General features: G+C 38.5%; 1 protein-coding gene across 4 annotated transcripts in view; it reads left to right on the top strand.

Annotated features, from left to right (window-relative positions):
• Positions 1-7,013: 7,013 nt before the first annotated feature.
• The window catches only part of LOC306996502 (uncharacterized protein), a 79,693-nt gene continuing 66,754 nt past the window's right edge, over positions 7,014-19,952 (top strand). Inside the window, exons 1-3 of one of the 4 annotated variants that reach the window (XM_079609051.1) lie at positions 7,059-7,212; positions 17,752-17,857; positions 18,151-19,340. In XM_079609051.1, the coding sequence (XP_079465177.1) occupies positions 18,156-19,271 (1,116 nt within the window). In that variant the 5' untranslated portion in view covers positions 7,059-7,212; positions 17,752-17,857; positions 18,151-18,155 and the 3' untranslated portion in view covers positions 19,272-19,340. Of the gene's footprint in view, positions 7,213-17,751; positions 19,341-19,952 lie in introns of all 4 variants that reach the window. The other 3 variants (XM_079609050.1, XM_079609049.1, XM_079609053.1) reach the window with 3 other exon arrangements.

Here is a 19,952-nt window from a genome sequence, read left to right as displayed (position 1 = left end):
TTAAGCCTATCACCTTTCTGTAGGCTGTGGTTCCAGAGACATAGGCCTATATATGGCTCTTCTCATTCAGCACTGCGGGAAAAATATAATTTCCAAGTTTCTAATTTTGTCTTAGAAAAATAGTAAAATCAACAACAAAAAAATCCATATTAATTTGTGAATATTTTAAATGTTTAATAAAGGGGCAATAAGTCATAAACAAAAATTTGTCTATATGTATTTGTTGCGCAGCATTTGGTGTAGCCTACAGGTCAAATTAAAATTTAGTTGTTTAACTTTGCGCTTTAAAAATACAAGCGTTTTCGTTTTGCACAAGTGCATTGCATTGGAAGCCTTGGATATAAGCCTCCCTCTCTATCTCTCTTAAATATTTTTGTTCTCTTTGTTTTGTCATTTAGTAAACTTTATAGATTTCAACCATATTATTCCTTCTTGAGTCTCTTTAACAAGAACTTAGATTAATGTATGAATTGAATAGTGATTGTGTGACCTATATGATGAGGGAACAACCAGTGATACCCTTGGTAGTACCATCAAATGATAGCCTATAGCGATGTCATCAGGATACACACACACCGGTAGGCAGTGGCCCACCTTACCGGGTGACCACGTTGTGGTCCACCAGAATTTATAGTTTACCCACCTCTTTTTTTACCACTACACCTCTGATTATAATAATTATGGATATGCAATATTGGTTGATGTTTTTCCATAAATCCAGCAATGAAACAAGGAACGTCAATGAAAAGAAAATAACATAACAGCCATTACCTCATCCACGGTTAAACCAACAACAAATAAAATACCATTGTGAACATTGTGAAGCCTACAGCCTACATCTTGCTGTCTGCAAAAGACAGTAACTTAAAGGTACCATATAACTCCCACACGTGCATACAATTCGACACAACTACACAAGCATTTTTAAACTTTTTAACCAAACGTTAATGTTACTCTGTAAACAGCCTATTGTGTAAATTACCGCGCTAAACAGAGCGAACATGAGAGCACCCGACTGCAGACGTCAATAATGCAGTGTAATGGAATAATCTCCCGATCAAACTCCGCTTCCCGAAAGTTATAAACTGCCTCAGGAACCCAATTAAGGTACAAACATCTATTCAACAAAAATAGTAGGCCTGCACGATTCTGGGAAAAATATGAATCACGATTTTTTAGCTTAGAATTGATATCACGATTCTCTGCAACTTTTTAAAAATTGTAACATAAATAAGCATAAATAAAACACAAATCTGCCAACCTGCTAAGGCATCAATGACAAAAGAAAATGAATATTAATTTGGCCATTACAAAAGAGTAAATTAAATGATATTTGACCATAAATCCGTCGTTGCTGAAAAATAATCCGCTTGCTGCACTTCTGCCTCGACTACAGTGCGCACTTTCTTGTACATAGCTGGCAGTGCAACGTATTAAAAATAGTTGCGGGATGGTATTGAGTAGCGTTTGTCCAATGTATGGATCATCTTTTTAAATCCGTCACGTTCTACGTTGTATATATCGGAACCATATCTTTTGCTAGATGGTAAGCAATGGCTTCTGTTATTTCCTTACTCTTACTGGAGTTATGTGGGTATGGCGTCGCATTGTGCAAGGTGTCCGTAATAGATGTCTGCGTTTTTGGACGACTTTCGGACCTCTTGCCTTGTACGACTTCATCATATTGCACTTTGTGGTGACGTTTGAGGTGCTGGTAAAGGTTTGTGGTGTTACTTTGTGGTGCTGCAACAAGGGCAAAGCATGCCTTGCAAATCACATTAGACTGACCCTCGTCTTCTTCCTTGTATCCAAAATACTTCCACACCACCGAATGTGAGCCCTTTTTTTGGAACAAGTTTGGTTTGAGACTGAGTGGTTGGCTGAAATCGAAGTCATTTAAAAATTAAATCGTGAACAGGGTGAATCGAGATCGCGATTTTATAACGATTTATTTTTTTATTTTGTGATGCAGTTAAGTGTTTTTTCGCTCAGCCGAGTCCTCTCTGTTGACTGGAGCAGCCCGTGTCCGCCACTCACTCACTCACTCACTCACTCACTCACTCACTCACTCACTCACTCACTCACTCACTCACTCACTCACTCACTCACTCACTCACTCACTCATCCGGGCACGCACTGCGGTCTCATGAGGAAACGCAGCTTTTTGATATAAAGTTTTTCTTGTTCCCGAATCCAAATATTTTTAAAAGTATTTGTTCAAAATAACCCAGGTGAAAAAAAGTATACTTTATTGTATTTGAAATATATTCCCTTTTTCAATAGTACATTGCAAATATACTAAAAAAATATTATCTTTAAATATATTAAAAGTATATTAGCATCATGCTTTTTATCCATTTTTATAATACAACTTTTAACACACTTTAAAATAATAGTTGGCCTACTTTAGTATATTTTCTAAAAATATATTTAAAAGCAAGCATACTTTTAACATATTGCTAACAAGTGCACTGTAAGTACATTGGTAATAAATATATGCTTAATTACACTTTTTAATGTGCATTTGTTATTGAAGACAAAGTGTGCTATTTGTAGTATTTGGATTAAGCCAAAGGTATTACGGAGAATATAATTTTTACTCAAAAATAATAGACTTGTATATTGCTCGTAGGGGTGTGCGATATTACGATTTTTGATCGTGGACGATTAAAATGTCTCCACGATCTGCTTTTGAAGAAATATCGTAGGATCGTGCATTTTATCAGTTTGCATTTCTGGCGCCTCCGTCTCAACATACTGTACAGCGCGACGTATATCCACATGAAATGCAGAGGAACGGGACACTGTAGTTCATAAAAAATAATTATGTGCATGTGCTTTAAAGCCTTGCCGGTTAAACATGTCATTCGCTGCTGATGCGCTGTTCTAACGGGCGCTTTTCTGAGTGCAATACACGACGCGCGCATGCACTAAAGGCCTGTCTAACAGCGCCCGTTACTAAACTAAGTCAAAGAGTATAGAAGTAACAAGAGGCGAAACTCAATAGAACGTTCCATTGCAACAAACGCACCCGTGCGCAGAGCTGCAGCTCCGCCATCTTGGACTGAACGCGTCATAGAATTGAACGATACCGGTTCCAATTCAAAAGCTGTTAAGGGAACTAAATAGTTGTTTCTCGTTTTTAATATCTCTATAGCAGTCATCCAAAGTCTCCCGGAAGTTCCGGGAGTCTCCCGCATATTGATAGCGGCTCCCTGATGCCGGCAAATTAGCTAAAATCTCCCGAAATCTAGAGCGAGCGAGCAAGAGCGCGCAGCTCCAGAGCGTGTTGCGCACACGGCAGAAAGGGTGAGGGAGTGAGAGACCTTGCGTGTGAAATTAAACTTTTGCCATGAAAACACTCTGCTTTTATGTTCTGCTTTTTTATTTTTAGAAATTTGAATGGTCAATATGGATATTGCAATTTTGTTACTAGTCTGGAAAGTGGAAACATTTTTTTCCATATGATCCAGGTCTGGAAATGATTAAAATCAAATTCCATACTTTTCCAAACATATTTGTTGCTCAAAATACATTTCTGATTATCAATGTTATGCTTAATATTTTTGTGGAATCTGTGATAAAAAAAATTCATGATTATTTGAACAATGGAAAGTTCAAAAGAACATCATTTATTTGAAATCAAAATTATATAAATAAAAAAATTAAAATAGGATTACTGCCACCAAAACTTTTGAACGGTAGTGTATATCTGTATAATAATATATGACAGAAATATGTAATAAATGATGAACCACTTCCAATCATAAATAAGAATAACTAATAACTAATTATTACTAATATTCTGATATTAATCGGTTCTAATAATTTATTTAACTTCAACAATAATCTGGCAAATGTCTCCTTTGGAATATAGACCTATGGTTGGTCTTGTTTTAAAGGGCACCTATTATGGAATTTTGAAATTTACCTTTCATGTAGTGTGTAACATAGATCTAAGTGAACAAAAACATCCTGCAAAGTTTGAAATATGAAAGTGCACCGTATATAAAGTTATTGTCTTTCAAAAGTAAGAGTCGACTCTGAGTCATTTTTATGAATCGTTAGAAGACCGAAGCTTTTTCTCTGACTAGATGACGTCAACTTGTCAAGTTATTTGAATACGATACGCCCACTTATTGCGCTCCAAGGCCAGCAGGGAAAACTTCATGGCGACGAGACGCTGTGTTCTGAAGTGCGACTCAAAAGCAAACTTTTTTCATCTGCCCAAGGAGGAGCATTTGAAGACTAAGTGGCTACAATTCATATACAACTATACCACAGAAGTGTAGTCCGAGCCTGTGCTTTGCTCGCGCCATTTTGAAGACGATTGCTTTACCAACTTAATGCAATCAAACTTGGATTCGCGAGCTATTGAAGGAAGGTTCATTTCTAAGTGTATTTGCATCAGCTTCCTCCTCCGTATCACAACCTGTAAGTGTTATTAATAATTGTTGCTTTTATGTTTTATGTAGCATGCTTGATAATTATTTAGTTTGTTGTGTAAGCACCGTTTAGCTTCTAGGTCTTCAATGGCAATTGTATTGAGATATGTGAAGTGTTTGTCGTTGTTTTCGGAGTTGTCTAAAGAATAAAATAATACCTCGTAGTAACGTAACTACATTTTATTTTTTTTATTTTTGTAAAAACGTTATGTTTATGCATCGGGCTAACGCAAACAAAGACTGATTGTGCTTTTACAATATGAACTCTGGGCTATGCTCGCTAACATAACATTACATTCTTTATCTTATTTTTAGTTTTTTACTACAAACTACAAAGCAGTGGACTATAATCATTATTATAACACAATTTAATTGATAAAAGCATCATTGTACTCCGTGTTAAACAATAAGTATTATCTCTGTAAACACTGCTGGGTCATCTGACCAATCAACGCAGATTAGCGTCGCGCAAAGGAGGGGTTTGGAAAAATGAGTCGTTGAACGATTCATTTGGGAGTCGGTGAGCAAATCAGGTAAAAATAAATGCATATTATACGACAACAAAAGTGTTTTTTGTCATTGCATGCACGTAAAACTGTTGTTGGGGACTCCCTAAACAACATTAGGAACATTTTAAATGTCATAATAGGTGCCCTTTAAAGCATTCTTGAATTACAACCATTTAAGTTTGGATAGTGATTTTCATGTCTATGCGAAAGGGGGGGGGGGTGACAGTTAAAGGGTGTTATCTCTGACAATATGCGATTTAAAAAGCCAAATTCGACCAAACACATAACGTTATAATGTAGTACTTTAATGTTAATAAAAACCTTTTCTACTTTACCTCTCTGGATCTTTGGGAAATCTATGAAATGCTAGTTGATTGGTTGTATACTGGTAGTTGATGGCAGAACACTGTTTTCTTTGTTTCCAATTATTTCCAGACATAATGCTGTTAATGCTGTATAGTTGTGCTAACGGTAAAGCCGTTGGTTCAGTCCAAAATGGCGTCAGCGCGACCGCAGCGCCATCTAGCGATTGTTGTCAAAACTGCAACGGAGTTTTGCCTCTTGTTACTTCTATACTCTTTGACTAAGTTATCTTTCGAGTCTTATTGCGCTAATACTGTAAAATACACACAAGGTTTACATAAAGTTGGTTATGTCTAAAGTGAAAGAACAATAGAAAAAATGAAGAAAAAATCTGCCTTGTCAAATGCGTGTAGACTCGTTGCGCGCAGATCTTAAAGTGACAGTAGCCCTAATAGTAACATGCTGCCGCTTGTCCTTAAAGGGACAGTTACCCAAAAATAAAAATTCTGTCATTATTTACTCACTCTCTAATGTTGTTCCAAACCTGTATTAATTTATTTCTTGTGCTGAACACAAAAGAAGATATTTTGAGGAGTGTGGCTAACCGGGCGGTTGCTGGTCCCCATTGACTACCATAGTAGGAAAAAACTATTATGGAAGTCACTGGGGTACATCAACTGTTTGGTTACCCACATTCCTCCAAATAACTTTTATTTTCAAAAGAAGAGGGAGACTTATTCGGGTTTAAAGCGGCTTGAGAGAATTTAAATTTTTGGGAGAACTATCCCTGTTAATAAAACAACAAAATACAAAGAGCAAATCACTCACTCTTGACTGAGAACTTTAATAGTCGCTTTAATAAGAATCAATGTAAAATTTATACAGTGAAGTCGATGTTGTGTTTTATTTTCATATTTGTTCATTTAATTACTTTCTTCAATGCTGTTAAATACACCTGTAGCTGAAAAAATAAAGCACTGTTTATTTAATTTGTATATTAAGTTGTGTATGTGTATCTTTGTTCTTAATTTTTAATAACAAAGAAAATGACAAATATTTTTTATCTTCGCCACTTTGGCCTAAATTTATATTTTGTTACCCAAGGCTTTGTTTTTAAAATAGGGACATTAGTTTGGCTGTGATGCTCAGTCACTTGCAAAATAGTAAAACCAACATGAAAAGGAATCGTGATAAAATCGTGAATCGTGATTTTCCTGAAAAAAAATCGTGATATGATATTTTTGCCATATCGCCCACCCCTAATTGCTCGTAATGATTTTGTAATGTACTAACACAGATAAAGTACACTTTATTATCACTAATCAAGTATGTAACTAGTCCCTACACAGGCATATACTTAAAGTATACTAAATATACTTAAAGTTGTTCCAATTTAGTACACAAAAGTACACAAAATACATTTAAAGTTATGCTTTACTACAACTTAATTACTACTAAAATATACTTAGTACAAAATTAGTTGTTTCAAAATAGCAAACTTTAAGTTAAAGGTAGGGTAGGTAGGATTTATATAAAAACTTTTTACCAAATTTGATTAAACTTTCTATATATATCAATGCATAATTAAAATGTAAGTACTCTGATAAAAAGAGTATAAAAATCGAGTGACTTTAATCTTCATTAAACACAGCTCATTATTTCCATTCGGGACGAATCACAGGATTGGCTTGCGCGACTGTCACTCGACGTCGCCATGACTACCGCCGTTATTACTGGCTCACACTCCAACATAGTAGGTGGCGGTAATGCACCATAATGCTGGTGCCACCCGCCACAAAACTTAACAAAGAAGAAGAAGAAGAAGAAGAAGCAACACTGTTCACGAGCGTGAATCAATCCGCTTCATTCGCGCGTGTGTTTGTCCATGCAGGAGTGAGAGAGTAGGAGTTCCGGTGTATTTTGCTCATTTTGCCTCGTACTACTCTTCTTTAAAGGTATGTTTGCACACTTAATGGTTATATAATTAGAAACGCATCCGCCGCGGACGTACAGTGAACTCCGGAACGGATCCGCAACACGGGTCCGAAACTGCGTCCACTTGCACACCGCGGCGGATCCGGAACAGACATAAGGATTGATAAAGCTGATAATCCGCGGATCCGATCTGGACCCGTTTATTTAGTGGGTCATTTAGTCTGGAAACCTTTCAGATCTCTCATTTAAAAGTAATCTGGCCAAAACTAGCTATATAAATAATTAAAATCGAATGGACAAACATTAGATGGACTGGATTGCGCTATAAAAGCTTGAACAGTCATTAGTGTGTCTGTCTTTATTAATAAAACATGAAATCATTCAAAACTTGAAAAAAAAAAGTTTGCCAGTAGGCTAACAATAGGCTACTATAAAAACTATAAAAATAAGTCATTGCAGACTATAAATGTACAGTCTATAATTACCATTTTTTAAAATAGTTTTATTAATGTATACATTAATTCAGAAAGTAAATGACAGAAATGCTAAAAAAGGCACTGCTTGAAGTCTTCGGTGTGATGTCAGTTAATTATATATAAAATATGTGAGATGCACATCAGGAAAGGCGAGCATCCAGCAGCATTTTCAGAACGATTATTGGAAATGTTTAAAACTTTCAGTAGCAATCCTGATATTGACGTTACAGAAAAATGAAATTCAACCATAAATTGTTCCAAGAACATTGTTTTATTGGTCAGGATGCTGACAGTGGGATGTCTCTTTGAGCTTCCCCATATCTATTGGCAGGTTGAACCACTGTATTACATGCTTTGTAATCTCGTCACCGGTGGCGGCACGGGAGACATGGCTCTTTCTCACAGCACCTGTAATACACAAGCAGATTTTCATTAAATGTCATGAAATCACATTGGAGCTACCAGGTTGAGTTTTTAAAGGATAGACAGAACCACTGCCTTTAAAACAAAAGTGTAAAATCTGACATTTATAAGTACACTGTAACTTTTGGCTAACTTTCTCTAGTGGTTAATAAACAGAAGCGTGTGTCTTGCGGTAGAACATTGTAGCCAGAGCTACTTCTCTGTTTATTTCTATGGCGAGTCATGCAGGGAATTACTCCGCAGCAGTTGGCATCCCACGCTGTCTATAATAGTCAGAATATAAACACTTATTATAGGTGTATTGTAGTGATTCAGGATAGGAGTGTAAATCGGACAGTTCATCACGATACGATATCGAATTCTCTCAGCCAGCGATACGATATTTGCCGATACCTCAAAAAATTCTGCGATATGATTACGTTTCGATTTAGGGCTATATCGATCAATTAATCGATATTTAGATATTATGTGCCAAGTGTACACAACCAGTTACGTTCATTAACTCACAAATGCATCCAAAAATAAACTCAATTAAACTAAATTCTCTCCCAATTGGGACATTTACAAGTAGTTTGTTACAAGTTACAAGTAAATAAAACATGATATATGAACATGAACAAGAACGGAGTTATCTCTATAACAGAAGAGTTCATTTGCAAGAACAGATTGTTCATGTTCATATATCATGTTTTTTTTTTTATTGTGCATTTGAATATCAATCAAACTGCAACTGGGTTGTTTTGATTAAGTAATAATAACTAAAAAAATACAGGTAACTGTAAACAACATTGGTGTCATGGCCCCCAATAGTTGCCAGGGAGGAAATCTAAAATGTAACAAAAATTCTATAATTTTCTTATAATTAACAGAGGGAAATAAATGGCCAGTGTTAAACAAAGATATATTCTAAAGACCTTGATGACCACGTAACCGGTTTCCCCTGTACCATATATTTAGTGTTTAGTGTAGCTGGCTAAATCACGTTTGAAACAGTATTTAATCTTACTTTACTGATGTCTGGATAGATGAAACTCCAAAAACAGACTGGTGGCACTTGAATGAGCTGTAAGCTGCAACAGAACACACACACACACACACACACACACACACACACAGAGAGAGAGACACACACAGACACAGACACACACACACAGACAGACAGACAGAGACACACACAGAGACAGAGTATCTTAATATGATATTATATAATTATCTGAAACAACATTACATGGGGAGGTGGTGGAGAATTTATTTGTCATAAATAGACTCAAACTAGTATACCAGAACAGTGTTTAGTGCGGACCAGTCAGTATTTGACAAAATAGCTGGCTAAATCAAGTTTAAAACAGTAACTTACCTTACTCAGATGTCTGGAAAAGATGAAATTATGATGATGAAATAATCCTAAAAAAGACGACACTTGATTTGAATGAGCTGTAATACACACACACACACACACATTGCATTTACGGTAGGCGATATGTACCAAAAAGCTTTGACAGGATGTCTTCTAATAGCACTTCGTTGAGTTTTCCTTCTGGTGAACAGGTGTGTTATTTCAAACAAACTGCAACATGACAACAAACAAACGAATGTTACAGTATGAATTACTGACTGTGAAAAACATGAAATATTGTAGTTATGCCCAGGGTGCGATTTGTAAAAGAGGGAGGGGGAGGGGAGGGGAGGGGAGGGGAGGAGAGGGGGCGGGATGTTTTGAAACATTGTTATTCATAAAAATAAATCATGAGAACATGAACTTCATCACTGCATTTGCAGGAATTGTAAAATCTGTTTTCTTATTAACTGAAGTAGCCTAACGCAATATTTTTACTCTAATAGCTTATCTTTCCCCACACATATGAACTGTGATCATGCAATAACGTTAACTTTACATCGCGATGCTGAGCTACAGTGAAATGATAGAAAAGACATCATCTGTGATAGCAATTCGCGTCCAGTTTGCGCGAATGAGGCTCGCGTCAACCGCGCCGCACTAAACACCGCGCCGCAGGACCTCTAGACGCGCATTAACGCGCCAGACGCTCAAGAGTGAGTAATCATTTTAAAATAAAATTGACTTTAATCAAACCACGGATCCGTGATAAGTTTTGTGATCCGTCTCGCCACTAGTGTAGTAGCACTATGATCACTTTGAGGGGAGGATAAATTTATCCCCATCGGGGATAAAAATAATTAAGCAGAGGCAGGGAAACATTGACCAGAAAGGGGGAAATCCCCCCCCCCCCCCCCCCCCCACCTTCTTATTATAGGTTATGCCTTCTTTATTAGTTATATTTTCTGAATTATGTTCATTGTTAGATATGATCATCAGATGATTCAACAATAGGGAGAGGAAGAGGTAGAGGACAGAGAGGCAGTGGATCAGTGGGATCTGGGCGAGGAGGACGACGACGAGGAAGAGGAGGAGAGCGAGAGTCAGGCATACAGTTCTATGCACGTAGCAAAATATTCACAACTTGAGCTACTGGATTGTTTTTGAAAAAGGAGAGCTATATAAAATTAGCCACATTAGTGACATTAGCTCTTGTTTTCTGTAATCTACGGTCACGTTTCCTTTTACGTTCTATTTGTGACTTTTTTTGGTGACGATGTTTTCTTCTCCTGTGGCTTGGCATATGTATGGTCCATAATAACAATGCAATCCAGACTTTTAAACTTACCGGTGCAGTTTCAAGCGCCTCTCACTGCTCTGCACCTGCGTTTCTGCTGGTTTCGGCTCTGAACGAAAACGCGTTGTGGAAACGCGTTGGCTTAGTACTTTTTGTCCCTCTCTGCTATTATAGTTTTGCAAGATGGCGGAACTACATGGAAGCCTCCGTGGACCTACCCGTCCCATGTATATAAAGATAATAAATTCTTCATTTATAAGGATAAGTCAGATAATTGGCCGAGGTATTTGTACACCATTGAGGACATATTTATGAATAAAAATATTGATTTTAGATAATAAAATACCTAAAAAGATACTTATTGTCCCTTTTACTTATACCAGAAGTTCAGTGAAAAACGTTGGTAACGTTAGGCCTAACATTATCATTTCTAGCCTGACATTTTACTAGAAAGGGGAGAAAATATGCGGTCAGGATTTGATAAAAATCCGGACAGGTACCGTTAAATAAACACCTCCCAGGGAGAAAGAATTCCATCCAACTAACGTTAGCTTTTTACTCAAATTTATTACGTGCTAACTTGGCTTGCCACAATCATTTCAGAATTAAAAACATCGGTGTGTTGAACGGTATGAAAGGTAATGTTCATATATGGTTAAGAACCTGTACAAATCAAGCATATTTTAACCATTCTTACCGTGTTCCGTCCTCACCGACCTGCCTCCTGCAGCTTTTCCACTGTGCGGAGAATGATTCGGTGATGGCAACAGTTGAAAATAGGCGCGGTCGGTCGGCGAATCCGGCCAGCGTCTGTTGCGAGTGCGCGAGTTGACAGTGCGCTGTCCGAAGGCGGGGCATATTCTGTGCGCATCGCCGAATTGAGTCTAATGGTGCGTTCACACCGGACGCGAATAGCACGTAAGGCAATGCAAAGACGCGTTATGCGCATAAAAAATTCCTGTGGCGCGAATGAGGCGTAGAGTGCGGTGCGGTAGACGCGAATACGCCTCTCGGCGCGCAAATGATTTTATGTAGTGCTTTTTGTGCATTCACGCGTTTCACACGAATTCGCGAATGCCGCCTGAGCCTGCTTGCTGCGGTCACGTGGTGAAGTGACGTGATAAACGAGGGCAGGCCCGCTTTTCAGATTATAGTGTCATTTTAAATGTTTGACCACAAAAAATTATTTTGTAATGACTAAATGCCCACGTGAAAGAAGGAATGACATTGTTAAGATGTTAACTATGAATGTGACACTGAACACTTGCAGTCATGGGCTACATTTCTGAACGAGATGAAGAAAAACTCACATAATTAAAGTCGTTTGACCTACGTTATAACGAGTCATTCGTGTATTTTAACTTATATGTTTCATATAATAGAGCCGAAGCTATAAATTGTGAATTTAAACATTTCTCGTTTACCAGCGGAAAACGTCAGGAGGACTAGCCGAGGTGAGGCTGCTCCCGGCGGGTTACATGAGCGCTGAGCTCCCGGTGATCGCCCGGATCTCACAACTCCGAAATGTCAATCAAATTTTTTAAATAGGCGCTATCTTTATAAATTAAACCACAGATTTGAGCTTTAGACAACTACATTCTCGACTGAACAACTCTTAAAACTACATTTCGTGACACAATAACAGTAGTATGTTTAAATTTTGCAGCCTTTCATGCAAACAGAACCGCCTAGCACTTGCCCCTACCACAAAAAGCGGTTTCGCCTCGGTCAATTTCGCTTCAAACGCTTGCTTTTTACGTGCGTCCGAGCGAAATCCGCTTCTTCTTTGAGAATGCATTCAAAATGTTCAAGCGTCAAACTAGACGCAAATTTTACGCTCGATTCGCGTTTGGTGTGAACACAGCATGAGAGAACAGCGGACCTGGCGGCTTGAGGGCGGATCCGTCCCGGAGTCTATTGCTATCAGGGGTTTGCACACTTAATGGTTATATAATTTGTTTTAAGTTTCAATGTGATTGAATAGCAGTCTAAGATATAATATTTGTTTGACTAGCAGCGTCAGTTACCATATGGTTCAATCTTATTCAATGACACAGCATGATTACCAAAAAGTCTTTATATTATAAAATATTTACACACATTTTCTTGATGTGTTTACATGATGGTGTGTTGGAGGTATGCTTAGTATTTTTTTATTTGCATTAACCGTTATATTATATTTTATAACTATATTAAACGCTGTTATGTATTTTGTTGCCTACATGTGCAATTATGTACGGTACATTCATGCCTTTTAGCATTCACGCTTTCTGTGTTTTTGCTAATTTTGCCTCCTACTACTCTTTTAAAAGAGAATAACTTCCATCACTCATCCCATCCGTGCGTGATCATGCTTCTTTCCTGAGGATCTGCTTGATATTTGATACTGTAGCATGAACACGACGGCTTAAAAAACTATCAGATTAACTAAGAAATATGACATTTATTCATTAAGTCAAATCAAGTCACCTTCATATATAGCGCTTTTAACAATATAGATTGTTTCAAAGCAGCTTTACAGTGATAATATGAGGCTAAGCTTTCTCCCTCAGCGCTAGAGCCCGACCGATATGGATTTTTGGGGGCCGATGCCGATATTAACTCGAAAAGAGCCGATTTATAAGCCGATATTTAGATTTTGAAAATAAACTAGATATTAGACCCATTTCCTATAAACTGCACTTACACAACATTCAATAGCAAAATATCTGCCTGTTCTAAGTATGTGGGCTGTATAAACCATTTTCCAGAAGGGATTATGTTTAAAAAAAAGCCTTAGATTACAGTCTCGATGACTAAACAATTGCACATCAAAAGTATATATTTTTTAATGATAAAAAAAACAGTCTGGTTTTAAACATTTAACACTTTTACTTACTTCCAGTTGAAGCTGGTTTTAACAGTCTGTGTACTGTAAATAAATGATAATACTAAAGTTAAAGTAAAAGAGCTATACCAAACAAATTCAATATTCCACAAAACCATGTCAAGGAATTGAAAATAAAATTAAAATAAGTTAAATGTATAGCTACATATAAAATAAATAAATATAAATTATAAAATAAATGAATAATACCAAAATATAATTAAAACAATGTAGAATGTTCTCAATATATACAACACACAGGCAAGAGGTTTTACTCCTTCACTACCTTTTACAAATTATACTTCTAGACTTTTACTCTGTCTTGCTCTGAACTTTAATATTTGAACAGTGTTTTGAAAAATGTCTTGAACAGGGTGCTCCTTAGTACTGCCAGTTGAGAAGTGGCAGGTTGTAGTACAGGAAGCACAACATCTGTTAAAAAGAGCTCCTCCTATCTTGATGGATGGCCCCCACAGTGCTGAATACCCTCTCACTAGGGACAGATGAAGGTGGAGGAGTGAGAAACCTCCTGGCCAATGGAGCCAGAGTCTGGAAGCGGCCAGCGTTTTGCCTCCACCACTGCAGGGGGTCACCTGATGATGATGATGACAAATACAAATGTTATATACTTAATATACAAAAGCATAACTTAATTTCATATAACTGAAAAATAAATAGTGAAACCTGTTTTGCGATCAAGAACGAACGGGCTCTTGAAGATAGCGATCCAGCTCCTCGTTCAGACTCTCAGACACCCCTGTCACTGTTTGCTGGCTCTGCAACATGTCCTCGTAGAGATGGTCAAGCACACTCTGCTTCTGGTCTAGGGACTTCTCCATCCTAGGTTTCTTTGAATATCCCTCGGCATCCTTATGAGTGGCTGCTGAGCTTGCTTGATGTTGTTTGTCTGCCTCTTTTTCAAGCCAGGTTTTGGCCTTCTTGGTTGTGCTGTCAGAGAGGGGACGCTGTTTGTAACGAGGATCCAGCTCACAGGTCAGCACTGCTTCTTTGGACTCTGCAATCTTGGAAAACCTTCTGGTTAAGCTGTCGAGCATGACCTTCCTCAAAGTCTGAATTCCTCTAGTTTCAGGACCCTGAGTCTCCAGAAATCTTTTCAAAACCTCAATGGTGGGGATGATGCATGATGCAAGATGTATCAGACTTACTCACTTCTAGAGTAATTTCCTCAATTGGTTCCAGTGTGTTGATCAGCTTTTCGACCAGGTCCCACTCCTCCACACTTGGACATGTAAAATGTCCAAAGTCCCCAGAGTAGACTGCTGGTGTTCAGGTAGACCAACATCCTTCTGAATTTGTTCAAGCCTCTGCTTGGCAGGGACTGAATGACCAAAATGGGTTGCACACCTTTTCAGTTTGGCCAGGATGTCACCTACAGCTCTCTGTGCCTGGAGGTCATCATTCACAACAAGCTGGAGGGTGTGAGCACTACAGCTGAGGTCAGGCATCTCCACCAACCTCATCCCCTTAACAACATTGGCTCCACTGTCCCTGAGCACCAGCTGCACACGTTCACTGTCTATATCCCACTCGGTAAGCATGTCTAAAAACAACTGTCCAATGTACTCACCAGTGAGAGATCCACTTATGGCTTTCACATTTAGGACAACTTGCACCTTGTTCCATTCTTCATCGATGAAGTGAGCAGTCAAGCTCATTAGCGACTCAGTAGACCCTGACCAACAATCTGTTGTAAATGCAATATGCTTTGCATTTTCAACAGCCAAAAGCTCCTTTATCTTGATCACCACTTTTGCATGCACATGATGCAATTTATCTGTGCGATACAACTTTTCTGTCTCCAGAGTGTACCTAGGCTCTGCAGCAGCCAGCAGCTTCTAAACCCCACACCTTCCACCACAGAAAAAGCTTGGAGGTCTGTCGCTATCATCTCCATTACTTTTTTGTCCAGGTTTTTTGCCCTTGGATCTGATGGACCCCATTTGAGTACCTTATCAAATGCTTGTGGCAGGGTAGGCGGCTGTGTTCTAACAGAAAGAGTTTTTTGTACCTCAATCTGCTGCTGTGCCTCTTTATATTGCTCACTGTGTTTGGTTTTCAGATGAGTCCACAAATTGGAAGTGTTTTTCTGCTTCGCTTTGATAGACCCCTGGCTTACATTAGCTGCACATATATTGCAGAACACTGCATTAGAGGAATCTTTGCAGAAGTAGTCCCACACTTTGCTGCTACAGCGTTCACCTTTTTCAGCCATCTCTAGGGCAGAAAGAGAGACCGAGAAATAATAAGCATGTGTATTAATAATGTCATCATTAGAATTAGAATTATAATAAACAGGGATCTCCTACATAGGCAAAAATGAGAAATATAGAGAAATAAATATATATATATATATATATATATTTTTTTTTTTGTCAAGCAATAGGTATTACCTATTACCTGCATATATTTAACAGTATTATTACAACATTTTCCTGTTATGTCTGTAAAGCTGCTTTGAAACAATCTGTATTGTAAAAAAACAACAACAAAAAAACGCTTGTTCAGCTCACATTTATTTGCATGTCCCCTCTGGTTTAATCATTTCTGACGCACCTACTGTAGTTACTGTAACTACACAATATTTGCTCTCACAGACACATTCACAACGGACCCGTATATCTTCTCCTCTTCTCTTTGTGCAGTCTGAATCAAAACATCGTCATGCGTTGGCGAACGTAAAGTTAGCCTACTGTTACCGGTGTTGTGGCAAAAATTAATCAAACAAACATCACTGCATAAGAGACACTCAGAGTCAAATTATAAAAATAGAAGTATTTATTCTTGCAAGAATAGGAGGAGTCTAACACACAGTTGTTACCCTGTGCAGAAGAGTGACACACCCCCAGACAGACTGAACCACCTTTTTATCCTAGCTCTTCCAAGGTCTTCTTCCCTCAGAGCCTTCCTCCCAGTAGTTTTCCATAGACAAGGAAGCCATAACACTAGTTTAGATTCGTCACTAGTTGGCCCACTAAGCCCCCCTGCACCAAATGGCCTTCTGACATCTAGGTCAGAGGTCCTTGTTCGTCTGTTCTCTGGAGTGTCTCCCCCTTCTGCCTCCCCAGGTACATAAACAGAATCTACTCTCACTACAAGTGAGAGACTCACATGTGACATTCTTTGAATCATCTATATTTTACTAAAGATCAATGAATATCATAAAACTTCCACGACACCGGCTTTGCGAAAGTTGAATGGTTAACGTTAGTGTCATGAACACACCGCTGTCAATTTTGAGAAGAACCACCTTCAAACAAGTTAATTGCAAGCATTTAAGGGGCCTGCTAAAAAGGAAGCTATGTTAGCGTTAGAATAACGTAACAGTTGTTGTTTTTTCGAGGCACGCTGTACATAACTTCTAGTCATTGACTACACGCACCCCCCTGCCACAGTTACGCAGTCATTATGTGGGAAACACTGCAGATCTATTTAGAATAAGTTCAACGCTAACGCTATAATTTGACCTCTTTATAACGTTTGCGCTCTTCCACTGATAAACATGGTATTCGCTTTGTGGCTAATCTAATATAGCAATGCATTAGCGGCTGTAAGTGATGTTACAGAATATTTAGAAGTGATAATGATAGGACCGTTAGCTAGAACTACCACACCGTTTTTATATACAGTGTATGAACTAAATCTAAAATCATTTCACATGACGAACGACAGACTCGCCATCAAAACAGTACATCTCCATGCCGGGTGTAATGCTCTGCCACTGGCTTGGCTGATAGCTTTCTTCTGTAGTGGATTTCTGGCGCTGTTGTCAACTGGGGAGTTGCAGACCTCCCTCTGGTGGGCAAACTATGCAACACTCATAACATGAGTGAAGCATGAGACTGTTTCTCATGTTTCATCGGCCGTTATAAACGCCGATGCTGATTTAAATGCAATTAGCTCATTTCGGCCAATAATATCGGCCGGCCGATATGTCGGGTCGGGCTCTACTCAGCGCTGGGTTTGGCATTGTTCATACAATCTAACAGGAAATAGCTTATATAGTAGCTTATGTTTATTTGTTTATGCTTTCAACTGTTGTTCTTACCATTATTTATATTTGGAAGAATTCACATTATTATATTCTGATGTCCATGAGCATAAAAACAAACTCAGTAATCTATACATTTTTGATTTTGGTAGATCGACTCCTCCGCAATCACATCATCAGTGAAGCTCCTCCCACTGTAATTCATCATCAGTATAGCTCCTCCCACTGTAATTCATCATCAGTGAAGCTCCTCCCACTGTAAGTCATCATCAGTGTAGCTCCTCCTCCAGCAATTCTCCAATAAATGCTGTAAATTCCCATCAGCTACAAGTGAAGACGAGCATGAAGAGCTGAAATCTGCAGAGACTGAGTTTATTAAAGTGGACAGTGAAGACACGAGTGAACTTTTATATTTTATATATTTTATATTATTTTATAGCAGTTGTCTGTTACATCTGGGATAATTTTAATATCTATTCACTCCATATTTCTCTCTTTGAACTATTTTGATTATTTAGAAAATTTGAAAATGAGTTTTTCTTTCCTGTCAGACCCGATGGAAGACAGCGAGGAGAGTGAAGAACTGAGAGAAGTGAAGGAGGAGAGTGAAGAACTGAGAGAAGTGAAGGAGGAGAGTGAAGAACTGAGAGAAGTGAAGGAGGAGAGTGAAGAACTGAGTGAAGTGAAGGAGGAGAGTGAAGAACTGAGAGAAGTGAAGGAGAAGAGTGAAGAACTGAGAGAAGTGAAGGAGGAGAGTGAAGAACTGAGAGAAGTGGAGGAGGAGAGTGAAGAACTGAGAGAAGTGGAGGAGGAGAGTGAAGAACTGAGAGAAGTGGAGGAGGAGAGTGAAGAACTGAGAGAAGTGAAGGAGGAGAGTGAAGAACTGAGAGAAGTGAAGGAGGAACATCATGTCCAACCTGGAGAAAAACCTTTGAGTCGCTCAAAGACTAAACAGAAATTTTTAAAGAAAAGAAGAGCCAATAAATCTTTCACCTGCACTCAGTGTGGAAACCGTTTCACGTGCAAACGAAGTCTTGATGTTCACATGAGGATCCACACCGGAGAGAAGCCGTTCTCATGTGATCATTGCGGGAAGAGTTTCAGGCAATCAGCAAACCTTAATGTTCACATGAGGATCCACACCAGAGAGAAGCCGTTCACATGTGATCAGTGCGGCAAAACATTTCTCTGTGTATCAAACCTGAAGACGCACCTGACAGTTCATACGGAGGAAAAGCCGCATTCATGTTCTGTGTGTGGAAAGAGTTTTTCACTGTGGCAAACTTTACATGGACATGAGAAAATTCATACACATGTAAGAGAGTACATGTGCTTTGAGTGTGAGAAGACTTTTACTACAGCAAACCATTTAAAACGGCACCAGAGAATTCACACTGGAGAAAAACCTTACAAGTGTTCACACTGTGACAAGAGATTCAGTCAATCATCATCTCTGAAAACACATGATAGGATCCACACTGGAGAAAAACCTTTCAAGTGTTCACACTGTGACAAGAGATTCAGTCGATCAGCACATCTGAAAAGACATGAGAGGATCCACACTGGAGAAAAACCTTTCAAGTGTTCACACTGTGACAAGAGATTCAGTCAGTCAGCACATCTGAAAAGACATGAGAGAATCCACACTGGAGAGAAAGAGTTTCTCTTTTAAAAGTGACCTGAAGCTACACATGAAGATCCATGCAGTGGAGAAACCACATCACCACAGTCTGAGATCACGGTAAGTAGTTCATCTTTATGTGCTGAGAAAATAAAGCTGTTTTTCCATCTTCGGAAAAGGTTCCAGTTGTGTTTCCACTTGAGCCTGGTATGGCACGGCACAATTACAAACCGTTCTCGGCCCTGAACTCTCAGCACACTTGGCTAACCGTGTGCAAAGTTCAATAATGACAACAACATGTTCCAACAACATGTTTCAACTGCGTTTTGTCCATATAAATGCTTCAACTCGAGCTTAGATAAACCACCCAGTGGGACTAACAATGCTTAGATGATGAGTATGGTAGCAAGATACCTAAATTATGCAGGTGGAGCTGGGGAGGTGGAGGAACGCCAGAGGGCAATTCCATGCAAAGGTCATCCTTACCTTACCAAGTTTTTACCAAAAGAACAAAACCCTTTTTAAGTTGTCCATTTAGGTCTTGTAATACACTGTACTAATGTATTTGAACAAAAACAATTAACAGTAAGCATTTTGCAAAAAGATGGAGGCATGCCTGATAAATAAATACTCATTTAGTCATAACAGCACTGCCTGTTGAAAGGGCTATAATAAAGAGGTTGACGCTTCAGGGCCCTGTCATGTCCATAACGTTTTAGTTTATTTAATATA

The sequence above is a fragment of the Phoxinus phoxinus genome (genome assembly GCF_949152265.1).
Source record: "Phoxinus phoxinus genome assembly, chromosome: 1".
Taxonomy (NCBI): Eukaryota; Metazoa; Chordata; class Actinopteri; order Cypriniformes; family Leuciscidae; genus Phoxinus; species Phoxinus phoxinus.
Note: the sequence above shows the minus strand (reverse complement) of the source record. Positions and strands in the feature narration are given on the sequence as shown.